This window comes from Branchiostoma lanceolatum, chromosome 9 (assembly GCF_035083965.1).
Source record: "Branchiostoma lanceolatum isolate klBraLanc5 chromosome 9, klBraLanc5.hap2, whole genome shotgun sequence".
NCBI lineage: Eukaryota > Metazoa > Chordata > Leptocardii > Amphioxiformes > Branchiostomatidae > Branchiostoma > Branchiostoma lanceolatum.
In genome coordinates, this window is record NC_089730.1 from 13,629,607 (window position 1) to 13,648,102 (window position 18,496).

Genomic DNA, 18,496 nt, shown 5'->3' on the forward strand with positions numbered 1-18,496 from the left:
CGCGCCGTACATTCACAGGATGAGCCTCGCCGACGTCTTGGTGGTGAGTGGAAAATCTCAGGATTGATAGAAATTGACAAGCAGATATGTGAGAAAATATCTCTTAGAAGTGGACTCTGGTCAGTTATTGCAGCTTTATACAGTTTATTTTGATGGTTTGTACCAAAGAATTGTCAAACCACCAGGATTTCTCAGTTTTTGGATGCATGTTTTGCAGATGCTGAATATAATTGTTGGTTCTTCACATTTTATTGTCAGTGTTGTCCGAATTTTGTCTGTTTTCAGTAACAATTAGTATTGCATGTTCTGAGTTGATTGTCTGATGGCTCAAGAATATTCTCAAACATTAATTTAAGTGTAAAAGAAAATAAGCCAAGAGGAGACCACGAATTACCCTCAACAGAAGCTTGTTATTATATCCATACCGACATTAATGTCATATCAGAGCTCTTGAATGGTCCCTCATTGTTGACAAGTCGATTCCCATAATGTACATGTGTGTATATGAGGGATTTGTATAATTTTCTTCCAGTCACTTTTGTTTGCTTGGATATAGCTTGTGCATCATGTGTTCGAAGTCAACCGGTCTTTGCAAATCACTGTATTTCATTCAGACTGAGACGCTCTCTGCATTTTGAATACATCTTAGAAATTTTCAGTCTTGGTAAGATGAACTGAGTACAACAGTTACTATATGATGTATGGAAACATCTACTGCACAAAATGGAACAGCATGTGAAGAAAAGTTGATTTATCAAATTTAACCCTGTTCCTTGAACTGAGTATTTTTAGCCGGGGATGTTTACCACTTGTGTCTGAAGAGTAGATTAGATTTGGATTTCCGTAAAACGTAAAAATTCACTTCAAGGTTGCCAAGATACAGGTTCAGAGCGTATATTTTGGCTTCTATGTAAGAAAAACATTTAGTCTTTGCACCAGATGGTATATACATGTAGAAGGAGCCCTCTTCAGTGTCAAGGCTGGAGTCTTATCGTAGAAACAGATTTGTCGCCTTGGTCACTAAGTCACTATATTTAGCTGCTGAAGGATAAACAGTTACCATTGCTGCCTTCTTGTGAACAAGAAATTAAGTTACGGCACAGATAAAGATTGATGTAGTTTGTTAAAAGTTCGAATCCCCATCTGTGCTACATTTTATTTGCTCATTGGTTGGAATTCTTGCCACATTTTGATTTAGTCTCCTTGGCTTTTGCTGTCACTGTGGAGTTGTGAATCGATTTATTGCAGTTCACAGTCAATGCTGGTTTTCTGACCTGAAGTGGAATGTGCAGTACTCTAACCGACTTGTAACTTTTGCTGTGACTGTGGAATTAAGATTTATGGAAAGGTTAATACATTGAGATGCCCAGTGGTTGGTAACATTTGTTCCCCCTCGTCAACTGTAGCCTGAAGGGTTTTTTAAGACACAGGTGCAAAGATACAATTTTTACGGAAACGGGTACTATTAGAGTAGACAACCAGTTTGCATTGTCCTCCATAGAGTCAGATGTCTGGAATAACAGTCCGAGTTGTGAATGATCAGGGAAAATGTTGTCAGGGTACCAATCATCAGCTAGTATCTGCCCACACAGAACACTTACCCAGGAATTGATAAGCTGGATTTCAGTGAGATATGGCAGCTGTGGTATGTATTAGGATTGTGGTACCTGACAGGTCATGTTTGTGTTTTAAATCTTTGGATGTAGCCTAAGGCCACACCAATTTATTTTCTTGGTTAACAAATTTTTATTTTCAAAAAAAAAAAAATTTTTAGAAAAAAAAATCATGAAAACAGAAGGCTGGCCCAGTCAATTTTAACTTGCCTGGTTTTAGCACATTGATATCATATCAAATGGCTGCTTTGCTTTTTTATCTGCCTTGATTACAGTCGCCATTCCTATAATGTGTTGTTTTTATCAGGATCTGATTGCAGTAGGCTCCCCATCTCCCAAAACCTTTGCGTCCTGATGTCTGTTGACCAAATTATAATTTGGTTGCTTGACTCGAGTCATGTGAGGTCTAAGCAGCTTTTCTCTCCAGTATGTACGAGTACAGGGTTTTGATTGAAGTTCAGAGCGGCGTGAAATGATTGGACTGAATAGTACGGTTTCTGCATGGAAAGTATTTGCACCTCTGCACCACTGGAGCAGTAGACAGACTGAAAATAGGGCTCGATATATGCTACCTGCGTGTGCAGGTAAACTTGGAGTTGTGTTGAGGTCTACATTTGTACCTCTACCTGCACCTTATAACCTGTACTGGGTGAAACACAGGCATGCAACAGTTGGAGTGGCCGCAAAAAGAATTTCCATTTTTTTTATAATAGCAATCATTGAATGCTGCAGATAACCAAGATTTTTAAATGGTCACTACCCATACTGGTACTTGTTAAAAGCAAATTTTTTCTTTGATGGCCTGAAAGTCAAGTAGTGCAGGCAAGACTTGACAATCTCTAGTGCAGGGAATTTTCAACAAGCATGCAGAGAAATGTACTTCAAGCCCTGTGTTAGAATGACAGCTGAAACTTACTGTAGGCTTATTGCATGCATGTATGTATGATGCTTTATGATCTACAAACCCTTTTGTGTAGCCAGGAGGAAAACTAAGTATCAATAGCTGTAGAGGTGATGCTCATCCGTGACATGATGAAAGTTAGAGATCCTATTCATCCTCATTGTGCTCGCTGTACACAAAGGGGCTGAGCTGACACGTGTATAGCGCCGCACGCGCTTGGCAGAAGAGGGATTGATTATCATACTCTCCCTGTGAATAGGAGGTTGCTGTCTCAGATCTGTATGAACTGGCGCAAGGCATCAAAACAACAGCTGGGTTAGTGATACAAGAGCCTGAAATTTTAGTAGTGTTGCCTCCATAAATTGTCTGTTGCATGACCTCCAACAAGCCATTTGGCCAAATTACAGTCTGTTGTTTTGATACAGATACTTGTGCAAGACCAGCCACCACAAGTACTGGATTGACTTTTCCTTGATTTTAAAAGATCAGTGATTATCATCAGAATAAATACATGAAGATACAGCCTTATAACAGTATTATAGCTGGTAAAAAAATGACCTCCTTTTTGGGGAAAAAGTAGGCCGATTTGTACATGTACTTTATTTCGGCCTGGCATACCCCAGCAGAATGGTAATCAGGACTTAACAGTTTTGAGTTGGATCAACTGTATATGCTGTGCATGAGCTGCATGCAACAGTGTGAATAAGTTGCCTTAACTCTACAAGAGCTGCATACAGTGGAGCGAAATGATGACCTTTCAAGGGCATTTTTTCTAATTAGTGGGCAGGCAATGATTCCATCTGCCCTTTCAATACCTGAAGGACCCTGGAATTTCTGATATGAAAGGTTGAAGGAGGTATTTGACTTACACGTGCCATCAGTACACATGTTCTAAAGGCTAACTTAACTCTCAGAGTTCTGATAAAGGTTACTGTCCTTTTGAAGGGTGAAAATGATCTCGAACCAATTTTGCTCACTGAAGGCCAGAAAGGTAGATGATACAGATGATACACGTGTTTCTTACCGGGGAACTTTCCCTAGCTCTTTACTAAGCGCAATGAACTACGGCTTAATGTCCCATTCCTAGCTATATAGGGCTGCAGCCCTTTCCAGTAGCATGCATATTCAGGTGAGCAATAACAGCTAGGATTCAAATTTCTTTGCTCTTGGTCCAAAGGCATGGTCACTAACCAACAGACTATGCACGCACAAAAAGCAGTGGACAAGTAATCATTTGTTTAGGGAAAACCACACTTTAACCCCATGTTGAAAAGGCCGTCCCTTTTTAAAAAGATATTTCTATTGAAAGTGTGACTGCACACACCAACCAACCAACCCATGAATAAGTTTACAGGCTTTGCCATTCAGGTCCACAAACCAATTAACCCAGAAATGGAGACGGATGTGGTACGCCCTAGTGTTTGATTATAGTTTTCAAAGGTGACCCATTTTATACAGATGAAAGGTGCTCTGAGTGGACATACATGTATACAGGTACGCTAGCAGAGGTCAAAATGATAGATACGGAACTGCAAAAATGATGTAGTAGTTATTTTTAGGGACTTAAATTGAAAAAAATTGAAAATTGAAACTGACTTCCATTTAGTCCAGCACTGTAACATTTGCGACAGTTGATTTTGATTTGATAATACATAAGATTTGTAAATTTTTTATCGTGAAAAAAAACAAGAGCATGTATAATTTAGAGAACTGTAAACTTTTGAAAATTCCATGGACAAAATCGGTTTAATAAAAGAGCACAACTTGCACAGTGTTGATCCCAGTAAATCTGCGCCAACATGCATGGCGCGATCCCACCTTGTCGGCCCCCGAGGATCCTGATTCAATAACCCAAGCACGCGCCCACGGTGGATAGGCCAATTTGCATGTGCGTCATTCAGCCTCCAATCTAGTCCGCTGATGGGCAAGGTTAATGGAAAAAGAAACTGTTAAAAGGCAGCCGTACTTAAGAACATCCATGCATCGTGAACACGGGTTGTGAATTCTACCTAGCGGGCTCTAAATCTGGGCCTTTATGGTGCTTATTGAATGGATAGGGCATCTGCAGTTATATTATGATATAAAAGTTTGAGCAAAGGGTATCATTTTTTTGTGTGTAATGACAAGAAAAAATATCGCTGGGTCAACATCAGGCTCGGGTTAATAGGAGAACTGTCGGGATATAAACAGCTAATCTGTGCACGGCGGTTGGTAATAAAAGCTTTTCACATAACCTCTGGCGTTGACTACAATATAGCTGCCCAGACTCTGTCCTGTATTCATGGCAAGTCATTAGCCTCCGTTGCAGGCTTCTCCCACAGCGACTTTTCAACTTATTGGCCCAGATTCTTTGGCTGGGGGGGGCCTATCTGCTTGGAGACCGAATCTTCTTGAGGCCCTGTATCTGCTTGGGATCCTGTAACCACTGTGTGGAAAGCCTGCGCTTTGTCGCCTTCAGCAAAGCCAGTGGTTATTAAGAAAGTCTTTCAAAAGGCCAATTAATACAGTTACCCGGCCCCAATAAGTTGAAAAGTTGCCATGGGAGAAGCCTGCAACGGAGGCTAGCAAGTCATTCTCTTTTGGTTCAGGATAGATGCATTTTGTCTTGTTGACTTTGGGCATACAAATACTGGCCTAACATCACTTTGCAATACTACATGTCTACTAGAGTACTTCGTGTAGCTTGTAAGTTTTTTGGGGGGTTGACCCATACATGTAGATGGGCAGAAATTTTTTGCAGAGGGGTGATTTTGAAACAGTCAATTTTTGCAATGGGAGGGAGAGGGGCAAAATATGCTGTATTTGCTCACGCAAATGTTACATTTCTAGTTAACAAATTGAAAGTCAAAGCTACCCAGGACTCAGTCTGACACATGACTCACGACTGGGTCCTCCTAAGCTGTGAACACTGAAAATCTTCAACCCTCGCCACATAAATTCCACTTCATTTAGGATTGTTGATCTAGGATTTACATCCTAAATGTTAGTCAAGACATAAACAAAAGATTAACATCCTAACTTAAGTGGAATTTATGCAGTAAGGGTTGAAGATTCTTTGTTCACAGCCTGTTGGAAACCGCTAAAATGTCCAGACGAGAGCAACAGTTTGAACAGACACAAACCAAGGCCAGGGTGGAATTGGAAGCCAGCCTAAATGTTAAGGAATGGAGGAAATGATGTACAGGTGTGGCCCAGGTTTGTTTGGTTAAGCATCGTGTGTGTCAGCTGGAAGTCTTTCACAGCGAGTCCCCACAAACCCCCATTTACCTGGGATGACGCAGGGCTGGTGTAGCTTCGGGTTTCCAGTGACGTCCCCCTTGCTGAAAACGTCCCAACAATAATAAACACATCCGCTGCCTTGTTCCATCTTAAAACAGTTTGATACAATTTGCAGATATCATCTTGGTAGGTCCTTCACTTGATCAGTGCTAGGAGCTCATGCATAAGGGTTAAAATCAACTCAAGGCAAAAAAATCATCCTTCTCCTTTTAACAGTCTTTCCCTACCCTTGTCATGACCTTATAACTTACGATGCAAGTAACCTTAAGTTTTAACTGTTTTCATGTGGTATTTAAATTCTAATGCTGGTTGCATGTGGCTTTTCAACCCTTTGTTCTCACAACTCTGTGTCATGTGCTGATAACCCTTAAACATTATGACTGAAACTACATAGAATTATCCCATGGAGCAAAGATCCCTAGACCCCCTCCAACCCAAAGTTTCAGAAGGAGTTAATCCTGTATTTAACTCATCTGGAACTTGCTAGTCTATATTTAGTACACAGCCTATATTTAGCCTCTCCCCAGAGGCTGCATGTGGTTTTTGTAGAAAGAGCGTTTAACTGTAAACAGGCTGTGGTCAGCTTGGCAGATTTCCCTTGCCCCCTCTGCCATGTCTGCCAAGGCAGTTGTCCTCAATGAGGGGTCAGACACAATGTTCTTGTTAATGTCTATGTGAATAGTATCAGGTACCCCAGTTCTATATGCAGTCAAAAAAACTGCCCAAGAAGACCACTCAGGGCCATATAAAAGCTAGTGTAAGAGGACAAGTGGTCACTATCTATAGACTGGATTCTCAGTGCTTGTGCCAATGGTACAAATTATCTAAGGCACCACCAAAAAGTAGACACATTATCCTACAATTTAGGTTTGTCCTTTTGGAAGGACGGTCACCAGTGCAAGTTTGCTTGTAGTACTGTAGTTATAAAAGTATCTACAATTGTATTTGATTTAAAAATAGATTAAGAGGAATGTGCCCTACATTGTATACTGTATATTCATTCTTAGTTCGTGACACTGAATTATGTGGAAGTTATTTGAAAGGTGTAGCACAGGATATTTTTTGTTATCTGGTTAAATGAAGAGTAAATGAAATTAAATATTGGGTATATCTAATGTCAATGTAGATGGCTGCATGTGAGAAGCATGTGGATACCAATACTGAGCAACCTACATGTGATATTTTCACCCTCATCATACATGACATATTGTACATTAATTGCCTTGTGTTAAAGTATGAAATGTCAGACCCTGGTCTTGCAGTAACCTGATTGAATCACGCTTACACTAGTTACAGCCTTGGATAGCAGAGCTTGCATTACACAGACTACTGTAAATGCAGTTAAGTTTGCGTGTTTTTAATTTCGCGATAGGGACAAAATGGAGTGTTCGCAATGGTTTTAAAGTTCGAGACAACAGTAGACAAGGGGGTAGGAGGGCAAAAAATTTGCGGTGGTTTTAAGTTCGCAGCAAAGAGCTTACCACAAATACCGTGAAGATAAAACCACCGCAAACTTTTCTGCATTAACAGTATATTATATAGTCTTGCAGAGTTCATTGACCTGGATAGAACAGGTAGCAGGAGGCAAAGGGATTGTTTGATTTGGTGGCTGGCAAATTTGTCTGTAGGCAAGATTGACTGTCCCTAGAGTACCACATGTGGTGAGCTGAGAACACTGAGGTCGTTCACCCCTTACTCCTGAATACAGATGTCCAGCATGCATAGTAGCTATCGGATCTACAGATACATGAGGGCCTGCATGCCCCTTTTACGTAGATCGTAATCGGCCGTTTAAATTTTACGTAGAGCGTTGCCGACCACTCCATAATTTAGCGTAGAGCATAGGGAGGCTTTTCTGAATTTAGCGTAGGGCATAGGGAGGCTTTCTGAATTAAGCGTACTACATAGCCGGCCCTCCGAATTTAGCGTAGAGCGTTGTCAGGACCCCCCCAGATGCGCTTGCCAGACAAAAAAGGACAAACTGGCCCAATAGAGAGAGACTCGGAAAATTTTTCCAAAAGCGTCAATGGCTATTCAATACGCCTTGCATTTTAACTTCCATATAGCGTGCTGGCCAGTTCCTCTGGCCAACTGTTCTCCTTATTTGGCCAATTTCTTCTAATTCTTCAAGCCCACTCATCTAGAAAGGTCTGGTGCAGGTGGTGATCTTGTACCCACTGCCAAGTCTTGCTCAGTAATGTACTTCCTTCAAACCCGTCCTTGACTTACTTGATACACAACATATAATGTGACCAAGCCGTCTTGGCACCAGTCAGGGCCAGTTTAGACCAACTGAGCTTCCATGTCCTCCCGCGGTCCAACTAGCCTGGGTACAAGACCACCACGCTACAGTCGCTAATCCTTCAGCCGGGGAAGTCAAATTGCCTGGCCTCCACAGTTAGCAAACGGCCCCTAATTATCTCTCGCGCTAAGTGCGATAGATACATGTATTAGGGATTGGGTGCCAAGAGAGACCGGGTGCCAACTCTATATCATGTATGATGTGCTTCCCCTGCCAAAAGGGCTTGATATCGTTTACCCAAAGAGTCTGGTATCCAGGCTACGGTCCAAACTCATTGCTAACATGTTGGTTGTTGCCCTACACCCACGTCAGGACGGAGGAAAATTTCTTACCAAATTTTGATTTTGTGAAACCTGTGCAAGTTACCTGTGACCACTACTGACCAATCACTTTTTCATGTCATACTGACCTCCTCACACCATAGTTGATCAGGTGTCAGAAGGATGACGACTGAGACACAACGATTTACCGGTTTCGACCTTTAATTCTCTTGTTTTACATTGTCTTCATCAGAATGACAAAGAGTGGTACCGCACTTCCTTTTATAGCCCCTAGTTGAAGTTAGGTCGGGGCTCTCTCACACCATGTTACCACAGGTGGCCAGCAGGGGGGTTTACTTCAGGCCAATGACCCTAATTTGAAAGACATTTGTTTATCTATTGACTGACCACATGTAGGATGTATCCTTGACCCAAATATCAGTCTATCATATGGAAAGGACATTATGTACTGTTTATCTAACCCCCTTTCTTTCATATTAACATGTTAGGTCACACCAATTTGATATGGACAATTTTGTGACATTTTAGCAGGAGGAGATCATAAAAACCGAAAGCTGGAGTGAAAACTTGCACCCGACTTTATTCACTCCCAGAAAATTTGTTCACTAAAGTACCGACTTTTCCTTTAGACTTGAGAGATGTTTTCATGTTGATATTCCCTTGTAGCGTTATTCTTTGTTTTTTTAGGCGAGAACCAAGATAATAAATCGGCGTGGCCTTAGGAACACAAATTTGGTACCAAGATGCTGATTCAGCAGTTTTAAAACTGGTCACTTTGAAAACTGCAGTCATTTACCAAATATGAAGGGCTCAATTTGGAGGCACTAGATTCCAACTTATTCGTTGATGTACAAATTTTGAAGGAGTATGCATCCCACAGAGTCAGACGGTCTATATTTCATTTCTCCATCAAAATATCAGAGATTTTTGGCATGTTTTCTTCCAAATTTAGTCATGTTTCAGCTGCCCTCATAGTGTCTTGGTACCCGTTCATGAGTGTTCATATCAAGAACTGACATCACGTGGTAAACTTAACTCCAAGTTTTCCACATGAGGTGCCCCTACTGCGGACTCTGGCAAATAACATTAGTTTTGTATCATCTTAAAGTTGGCTAGCACAAGTTACAGTTGGAAACAAAATCACTCGTCTGGGCGGACACTGCGGTGTTCCTGGCAGTCGCGTGATTTGGCGTCTTTGGGTGGATGCCGTGTCTAAGGGCTAGTGCTGCACTAATTTTGTCACAACGAAGCACTCAACATGTGCTTCAAAACTTCTGACCATAGAATAAAGTGTCTAGTACGTATTGTTATTGTTTTCTGTTAATGATATATTCGCCTCTCTGCTCTTTATTAAATCTACTATGTTTTTGTATTGTCTTCTCCAGGAGCACTCAGACTGGAGCACATGTGGCATCGGGGAAAGATGGGACATAGCTGCCATGGCCAAGTACATGCAGGACCATAGTGAGGAGAGCTCCAAACTCGGGCTGTGCCCCCTCAACATGGGTCTCAATGGCATCATCCAAGATGGTGGCTCGCCACAACCCAGCCCCAGCCCCTCACCAGAGTCCCAGCCGGACAAGTCCATGGAGCTGAGCTCGCCACACGTCCACTTCCTGGTGCCCAACGTACCGCACGAGACGTTCGACGAGCGCATGGAGGTCGCCTGTCCGGAGGCAAACGACACGGGTACAAGAAAGCGCAGAATATCGTTCTTGAAGAGATCTGGTACCGTGAAGAAGCGATCGGACGAAAAGGACGGAATCCTCCTGAGGCCAAGAAGCCACTCTGCTGGAGTCTTGAACAAAGACGACGGACAGGTAAGTTTAACTCTGAATTAGACTCTACTTTTTAAGCTGCTTTGAACTTAATTGCTCAACAGTTGTCCAAAGTTTGAGTACTGATCCAAAAGATCCTAAGTAAATTTTAAGATACAGTGAGTTATGTTTGACCTTGATATTAGTGACCTTTCAGTGGTTCCTGTTTTGATTTAGAAATTTAATGAATAGGAAGTACTTTTTGTAATGAAATATCGCCAAAAAAGGCCAAGAATACCACTCAGGGGACTGATTAAAAAAATGTTAAGTGACACAACAAAAGTACAGCGACTTTCGTAAGGTCTTCTACAACTTAATACTTACAAATAAGCAAGGGGATACAAATGAATTAGCCTACATACAAGTAATAATGAATAAATCAATATGTTGAGTCTGACCAGGTTGTAAGTTATAAACATCTGGTCGATGTGGACAGGTAGTGACTATAGACAGAATTCTCAATGGAAAAAATTATCTATCAGAGGAATAATCCTTATGCACAGGTGGTCACTTGTACAGGTTTGACTGTAACTTGTTTTGCCTGCATTGTGCAGGAGATGTCTGCCAACCAGTCTGCGGAGAGTCCCATGTCCTCCAGCCAGCCAGACTTAACCGACCTTGGCAGACAGACTCGGAAGAAGTCCAGAAGTTTGTGAGTACACCTACATCATTTAACACTTCAAACTTGGAATGTCATTCTTACAATCTACATGCATCACTAGCTGTTTGAAAAAGGGCGTTCACCTTGGTTTGACGTCAGCCACTTTACCTTTTACGCCTGTATCTGTTCAGCCGGTGTAACCGCTTTTCGGTGCAACACACCAGCTTCTTAGGCATTCATGCGGCAGCAGCTGGTTATATCACCTTATCTCCAAGCAGATCTCCACGGTGCCAAAATCGTATAGACTAGCCAGAGAAGCTCCAGTCAACGCAAGCCTTGTTTAAAGCTATCCAATGAGGATGCCAACTGTACTTGTTGGCAACGAGTTCCACTTTGTGATACATGTAGTTATAGGAACTTGAACATTCCTGGGTTGATAACTCTGGTACTAAGTACTGACCTGGCATTAGATATATGGGCTACAAAAAAGCAGTTGTTACGTCCTCCCAGTGTGTTAGTCATTTTGTACATCATCACAACGATGGATGAACATCATCATCATCATCACATCATAGTCTAGACAATTGACTAGTGGTCTAATAAAGAAACATCCTCAGGGTGGTTGTAGAAAATTGTCTATTAACTCAATGTAGATATGGTTTCCATGTGATAAAGTGACTCTATATAATAGGTCCAGCGTGGGCCCGTAAATACCAGTTCTGTCTAGCCATGCCCCAGGCTAGAGCATTGATGTAGGTGTGGTTGATATTGATATGCAAGGTGGGCCAGGAAAGGTGACTAGCCTGCAGCTATAGGGCACAGTTATGATCCAGTGACTGGATTTTTTTGGGTGCATTTTCAAAGTACAATGATTTACAAGTAATGGTACATGTGTATAGATAAGTAAATGCATGTCTTAACATTACTATTCATATCAAACAAAAGCATTTTTGGGAATTAGCATATAGATAACATAACTGTTTACAGCATTTGTTGTTATTTCACAAAATAATATTCAAGCAGTTAGTCTTTCAACGTTCGATGCACTATTTGTCTTCTCCGCATGGAGGCGCTTACACAAGGTAGTTTCAAATTAGCTAAATAGTGACTGGATACATTCGTATATTGACTGGTGTAGAATTAGACATAACAAAGGGTTGAATTTTTGTCTGCAATTTTGTGGCCATTGTTTAGATCGTTTTTATTCGGTTCCTAATTGAAAATCTTAACACAAAAATGATTAAAAATTTGACTCATGTAGAATCTATTCTTATCCATTTTGATTTGTAAAGAACAGAATGAAAAAGAAAGAAATTCTAAACCAAAATGTAATTTGTATACGAAGTACCTTTAATTTACAAAATGCCTTTCCAAGTACATGTACCAGTAGACAAAATCATACTACAAAATAGATGCAGTACAAATGTAGTTAATCAGTGCAATCATCGACTGATAGATGTATTAGGTATATGACGATTGTCCCTTCCAATTTGTATGTTTTGTCTATCACATATCCTCAATTACTTTTGCAGTCAAATAGATTTTCAATTTGCAGTTTAATGTCACAACTTAAGCTAATTCTTAGAAATGAGACACTGATATTCATCCCCTAATTGTCCCTAGTTGCAGCGTTCTCAGAACTCATTCAACGATTAGATGCAGATAATTAGGGAATATAATCCCCTGATCACCCTTTCTCATTACGCCTGAAAAGAAAGACAAACTACAAAGCATTTCCCCCTCAGAGTCAACCTGTCTGTGGTAGTTAGTGGGCCGCCCCCACAGTAATCTTTCCAGATGGTTCAGTGGGGGTGTTCTTGGAAATATGCGTATAAACCCACACATCCCCTGTTGCCTGGTACTTAATGCAAAGGACCTGGATGTGGGTCACACACAGCGCGGCGCGTCCTTCAGTCAAGGCAAGGTGCGGCTCTGACTGGGTTGTGTTTCTCTCCTTCTGTGCTCACAGTGCCAAAGAGATGAGGAGCAAGCTAGCGTTCCTGAGAAAGAGACCTGCCCCCAGCGTGTCCATCCATGTAGAGGACATGAGTGCCGACAGAGTGCAGAGGTTAGTGTTTCTTTATTTCATTACTCTGTGTCTTAGACATATTTAGCTTTTTTCTTTTTCATTCTACAATTTTATTGTAATTCACAATTACCGTGTTAATCAACCAAATGATTCGAACACCTTTCCCGGTCTTTCTTTTTCTTCTCATGTACAAAAGCCTGTGGATGGGCTTGATATATTTGACATTTTCAAAAGTGATGCTTTGAAACCTTTTTCTATCATCATTCCACATTTTTGTTATGCCGTGATTGCAACCATTTTCATAAAAAATGGTTGCAATTTTTAAAAAGAATAGATATTGATTTCATTCTTTAAGTGGCTTTTATGATAAATGAGCTTTTAGTATTTTATACAGTGAATTCGATTTGATTTGGCAAGTACATGTACATGTTGTAGGGAAACCTGTAATGAGATTTAATAGGAAAAGATTTACCAGTAGTTGAGGGTTGTGATCCGATAAAAAGGTTTGAATTGAAAGTTTCTGGTACTATTTTTCTTATTATTGCATCACCAGGAATGATTTGTCAAAAGTAACAAAGAAAGCAATCATCCCTGCATTAACACTGTTATCAGATTATGAAACCATTCCCTATATTTATCTTTATGTTGTCACTGTTTCAAACCATACAATGTACATATAATGATGAATTAGTTCTTCTTTCTTCCCATCTTAGACTAGTTTGTTTTCTACCATCTTCGCTTTTCCACATTCATCCATGGTCACTCATGAAAGGCAGAAGATGTTATCTGAAATGTCTGACTGTTAGAGATTTTGTCCATTTGTTTGATACATTTTGTATAATGGATGTTTGCCTCTTGTGTATTACAGACTTGAAGTGGAGCGAGTCACAAGATGGAGTGAATCATTTGAGGCACTCCTGAATGACAAATGTAAGACATAATGAATGTAGTCAGTCATTTGTGTCAGCATGAATCACAGTAAACCTAGTTAGTTATTCGTTGCAGCATGATTCAGACATACAATGTATGCCATTGTACATTATGCACCCACAAGCTCGTACTACCTGTCTTGGGTATTTGTTCTTTTAGTTGCCAGTGAAAATTTCTGATTACCTGCAATACAGTATGTCAGGTAAGAGAAAGAGTTTTTGAGCCTTACAAAAGAAGAGAAAGCCTCCACCAGGCCGTCCTACTGTCATATGGATTATAGAATTTGGCACAAAATGGAATGATTGGCCTTTACTAGAGTCAGTCCACTGTGAAGGTCAATACTGTGCTTGTCAAGAACTGACATCATGTGGTTAACTTGCAAAATGAAACCCTCTGGTGGCCAAACTTCTATGGCAAATATTCTCCCTATAGCTTGCATAGTCTGGTAGAGACTAAAGAAGAGATACCATCTAAAACATTTTTGGTGTGATATTGATTTCTGTTGTTTTCCCACTTCAGGTGGAGTGCAGGCATTCCATGGGTACCTGAAGACGGAGTTCAGCGAGGAGAATCTGGAGTTCTGGATGGCGTGCGAGGAGTACAAACAGCTCAAGCCTTCCAAACTGGCTCATCGAGCCAAGAAGATTTACAACGACTACATCGCTGTGCAGGCCCCCAGAGAGGTAAATACATGTGTGATGGAGAATGAGTATCAAACATGGACCATGTACAATGTACATGTACATGTATCTCCAAAATCTTGCTACAGAAACAGCAAGGATACTTGCTACTATATGTGCTACAAGGCATTAAAGGTAGTCATTTCTCTCCTTAGTGATTTTCACGTAACAGAAGACATTGGCAGGAACTACATGGAAGAGATACATGTGCCATTGGTGTACTGGCCATTCATTTCAAGTCAGGTACATGTACATGACTTGGTGTATACTCAATGCTGTTGCAATACGTCTTCCAGTTGAAGCTTTTTTGTCATTGTGTCAGTGAATTGCTACCGGTATGTGTTTCTGAACCGAATCGTTGCTCTCTGCAGCTGAATCTTGATGCAGAGACAAGGGCTGAGACTCTGGCCCGCCTGACCAGTCCTGACGAGGGGACCTTCAAAGTGGCGCAGCGCAAGATTGCCATTCTTATGGAGCGGGACTCCTACCCCAGGTTTCTGAGGTAGGCATCCGCAATATTGCACAAATCAAAAGTAATTCCTGTTTTCAAGATATAAAGGTATTAAGGTACTGTAGTTCCAAATTTAAAGTTTTTAGAGGCCATAGGGGCAGTAGGTTGTTAGCCACTTTGTGGGGCGTTTTCTTGTATATTCAATGGCGGAGTCCATCCCTATCCTTCCACCGCCTTATACCTTCCCAACCGAAGTTTTCCATTTATACACCTCGGTGGAGTGAGGAACGTTGTGTAAAGTGCCTTTTCCAAGGACACTTGGTCATTCAACGCCACTAACATATACTTACCAACTGGTAAAGCTTGTCTATCATTATAATCATTATGCAGTTTTAACATTTTTTTCCCCTGTGTTACTCCACCAGGTCCAACCTATACCAGATGCTCCGAAGTCGAAACAACGCATCTCAGCTTATGAACCAGACAAGATGAACGCTGAGACTTAAAAACACAAGCTAACCCGAGGCTTCCTGCCTGCCGGCTCATTTGCTCAGCTTTCTTTCCCTGGTCCTCTGAGCTTGTAACTTTTATCTCAAAATGTAAGATTCGATGTAGTTTGTCCTCATAATCATGCTCTGAAAGGAATAGATTAGATTTTAAAGATGATAATGAGAACAATCATATCTGATGTAAATATACAGGTTGACTTGAATGTTATACAGGCTAGGTAAGATTTTGGTGTAAACAGAGGGAAACCAACATGAACATTTTTTTTTGTAGTTTATAACATACAGCCATGAGAGTAAGATCTCAACTGCACTGCAACATAGCGTGCAAAGCTTGACAACTATAGTTTGAAACACACTATTTTTCTCAGTTCTACTCGGTTTGAGCCAAAATGCCCGGGGATGTAAATATTGTGAGACATGTAGATAAGCATATTCCTGTCTTTTCTCTGTAAATAGTGACCTCTATCTGTAGTTACACTTGTACATACGTGCCTAGCTATGTGCACATGTAGTATACTCCTCCCTGATACTCTATTCAAACTGCATAGTGATACGTGTATGTACGTGTGGGAATGTGTGTGTGTGTGTGTGTGTTGTTTTGCTACTGTTTGTGATACTATGAAAGTTGTGTATGTCTGTTATATTGTTCTATGTTACCTGTATTTTAACCTGGAAAAGCACTAGTATCTTCTGCAGAAATTTAAGCTAGTACTTCATAATCCTGAAAACATACATCTAACGCTACAGTGTAAACGGAACATCGTTTTGTACTTATATATGTGTGGTCTGTATGGAAAATATTTTACACTGTACCGAGCTTGTCTTGTGAAGTAAAAATCTTAGGCAGACAACTGTGATGTTCTAATTTTATACACATCAACATCATAGAACTTACTTAATCAGCATCTAAATTTGTTTATAACAACTAACCAAGATACTTGCTTTTTTGGTAAAGGCATGAAACATAACGCTCCCCTTCAAGGGCAACAGAGTATTAGTTATTCGTCTACTAAATTGTCACTGATACTTAGAAAGACAGAAGACATTTCGCAGGGACCAAAAATGTTTTACATATCCAAATTGAGTTTGAGCAAAATGCATTGATAATCTTGAGATGTTGTGACATAAGATAGAGAACTCCTGTGGGATACCCTTTAAGTAAGTCTGTGCCAAGAGAATCGTCAACAATCCACAGGAATCACTGGCTGGTCACCAATCATGCAAATGTGATTTAGTCAGGTTGCTTCTTTGAATTGCTGTTTTTACTTTTAGTTGTGATATTAGCTTAAACATCTGCACTGCTGGCTTGACAATCAGGCATTGTAGGTTGAAGATACTTGAGAGTCCAGCAGAATTGTTTTGCATGTTTAATTACTCATCCCACTGTTAGAAATAACATTCAATATCAATCAAAAATGCTCAGTCATGTCATTTTTCTTCTGACTGCCCAACCCAAGAATCATGTGCCAGGGTTGACTGGCTGTCTAGACTGTAGTAGAGTGAAGAAGAGGATTTATGATGCTTTTATAATAGTTTAAATTCAAGTTTTACTCCCCTTGTTTGATGTACAGTTGCCAAAGATGACAAAGATTATGAGATAGCATTGTGCATTTTTTAGAGGCCAAATGATTTGTGCCAAACTATTGTCAGTTCGGATACAGAACTACCAGATAGAAATTATGTACGGCCATTCTTCCAGTATCAGCTGTAAATGGCCTGTTATACATGGGTTATGCCATTCGCATGTAGGTAGATAGTCAATGATTGTTATAATAGTGTTTAGTGTTATTTAAACTTGAATCATGAGTTTGATTGACAAAACCTGTAAGCAGACATGCACTACTTGTGACTTTTAGATAAATTGTGATTGTGAAGCAAAGAAAGCTTAGATATCTTTTACATTTTGTGGTGGAGATAGAACACGGCAATCGACAAGCATTGTATAAAAGTCAAAACAAAAATTGTCGGCAATATTTCTTGTACATACGCAATCTGGTGGCATGTGTCAATATGATTTTGTCTTGCTTCTCTGTTGGGAGAAAGTATGGATATTCCATTACATTGTGTTTGCACACTAAATTCTCAATCCCATGCACTTCTAGATGATTTCATATGTTTTGAAGTTCATCCAATTTATTATTGTTTTCCTTTATTCTCACCATATAGGGTGTCACTTTACCTTGTGTAAGGCGGTTAGCCTGGAATCCTTCCTTCTAAGGACTTAGTCCTCTGTTGCTCAAGCAACAGTTGAAGCATTCCAAAGCTGAGAAAGGCTTGGTTTCAGGTGACAAAAAGCCATCTTTTGGTGCGCCCAATATGTTTGTTATACTAATAATCAGATACTCCCACAATTTGTCAAGTTATCTGACAAAAATGTACATTATTTTGTAGGAAAATACACAGTATAATGGCAATGTGTGATTATTATGTCCTAGCTTCCAACCTTTGTGAAAGATGACAAGTCTGTTGCAGTGTACAAGGCAATCATGTAGACAAAAGAACTAGACTAAGTCTAAGTGTAACATTAAAGATTTTTATGTTGCAGTGCAACCGCCTTGGTTCGGTCTTATATTTTTGTCTCCTTTTCACTTAGTTGTACAAATACATACAAATAAAATCCTGTAAGTCGTACAAAGCAGCTGCAAAATAGCAAGTATATGCTGTAAATTGCCAACAAAATTCGGGAAACGGATAGTAATGTCGTAGTATACTAGATTCTACGTCAAAGATGATGTGAAAGGAAAAAAAAATGAATCTATTTTTGGAAGACCATACTCTGTGTTTATTCATTCGTTCAACCTTCCTAACCACTTAGATTTAATAATGAAGGCAACCGTTTTTTCATTCGTACTCTCGCATCTGTTTTGGGGTCCCCAGAGGATGTCATCCATATTAATAAAATCAACATGGGCTTACGCTATAGTTTATACAATGCTCAGTTACACTCTCTTATAGCCCTTCAACAACGAAACGTGCTGTAGAGCACAAGACATAAATAAACATCGCCTCATCAGGACAGTTATTGAGTGAACTTATATTCGTTTTATTTCTATATTCTGGTTATGTTTGTTATGTATAATTTGTAGTTGCCCTGTCGTTTTTG

General features: G+C 40.2%; 1 protein-coding gene across 1 annotated transcript in view; it reads left to right on the forward strand.

The window, feature by feature from the left end:
* LOC136442755 (uncharacterized) overlaps nt 1-17,943 on the forward strand; it is a 63,799-nt gene extending 45,856 nt beyond the window's left edge. The window contains exons 18-24 of the mRNA XM_066439699.1: nt 9,762-10,196; nt 10,748-10,845; nt 12,764-12,862; nt 13,692-13,753; nt 14,273-14,436; nt 14,805-14,935; nt 15,310-17,943. Of these exons, the coding sequence (XP_066295796.1) occupies nt 9,762-10,196; nt 10,748-10,845; nt 12,764-12,862; nt 13,692-13,753; nt 14,273-14,436; nt 14,805-14,935; nt 15,310-15,376 (1,056 nt within the window). The 3' untranslated portion in view covers nt 15,377-17,943. The remainder of the gene's footprint in view (nt 1-9,761; nt 10,197-10,747; nt 10,846-12,763; nt 12,863-13,691; nt 13,754-14,272; nt 14,437-14,804; nt 14,936-15,309) is intronic.
* Nucleotides 17,944-18,496: the final 553 nt, after the last annotated feature.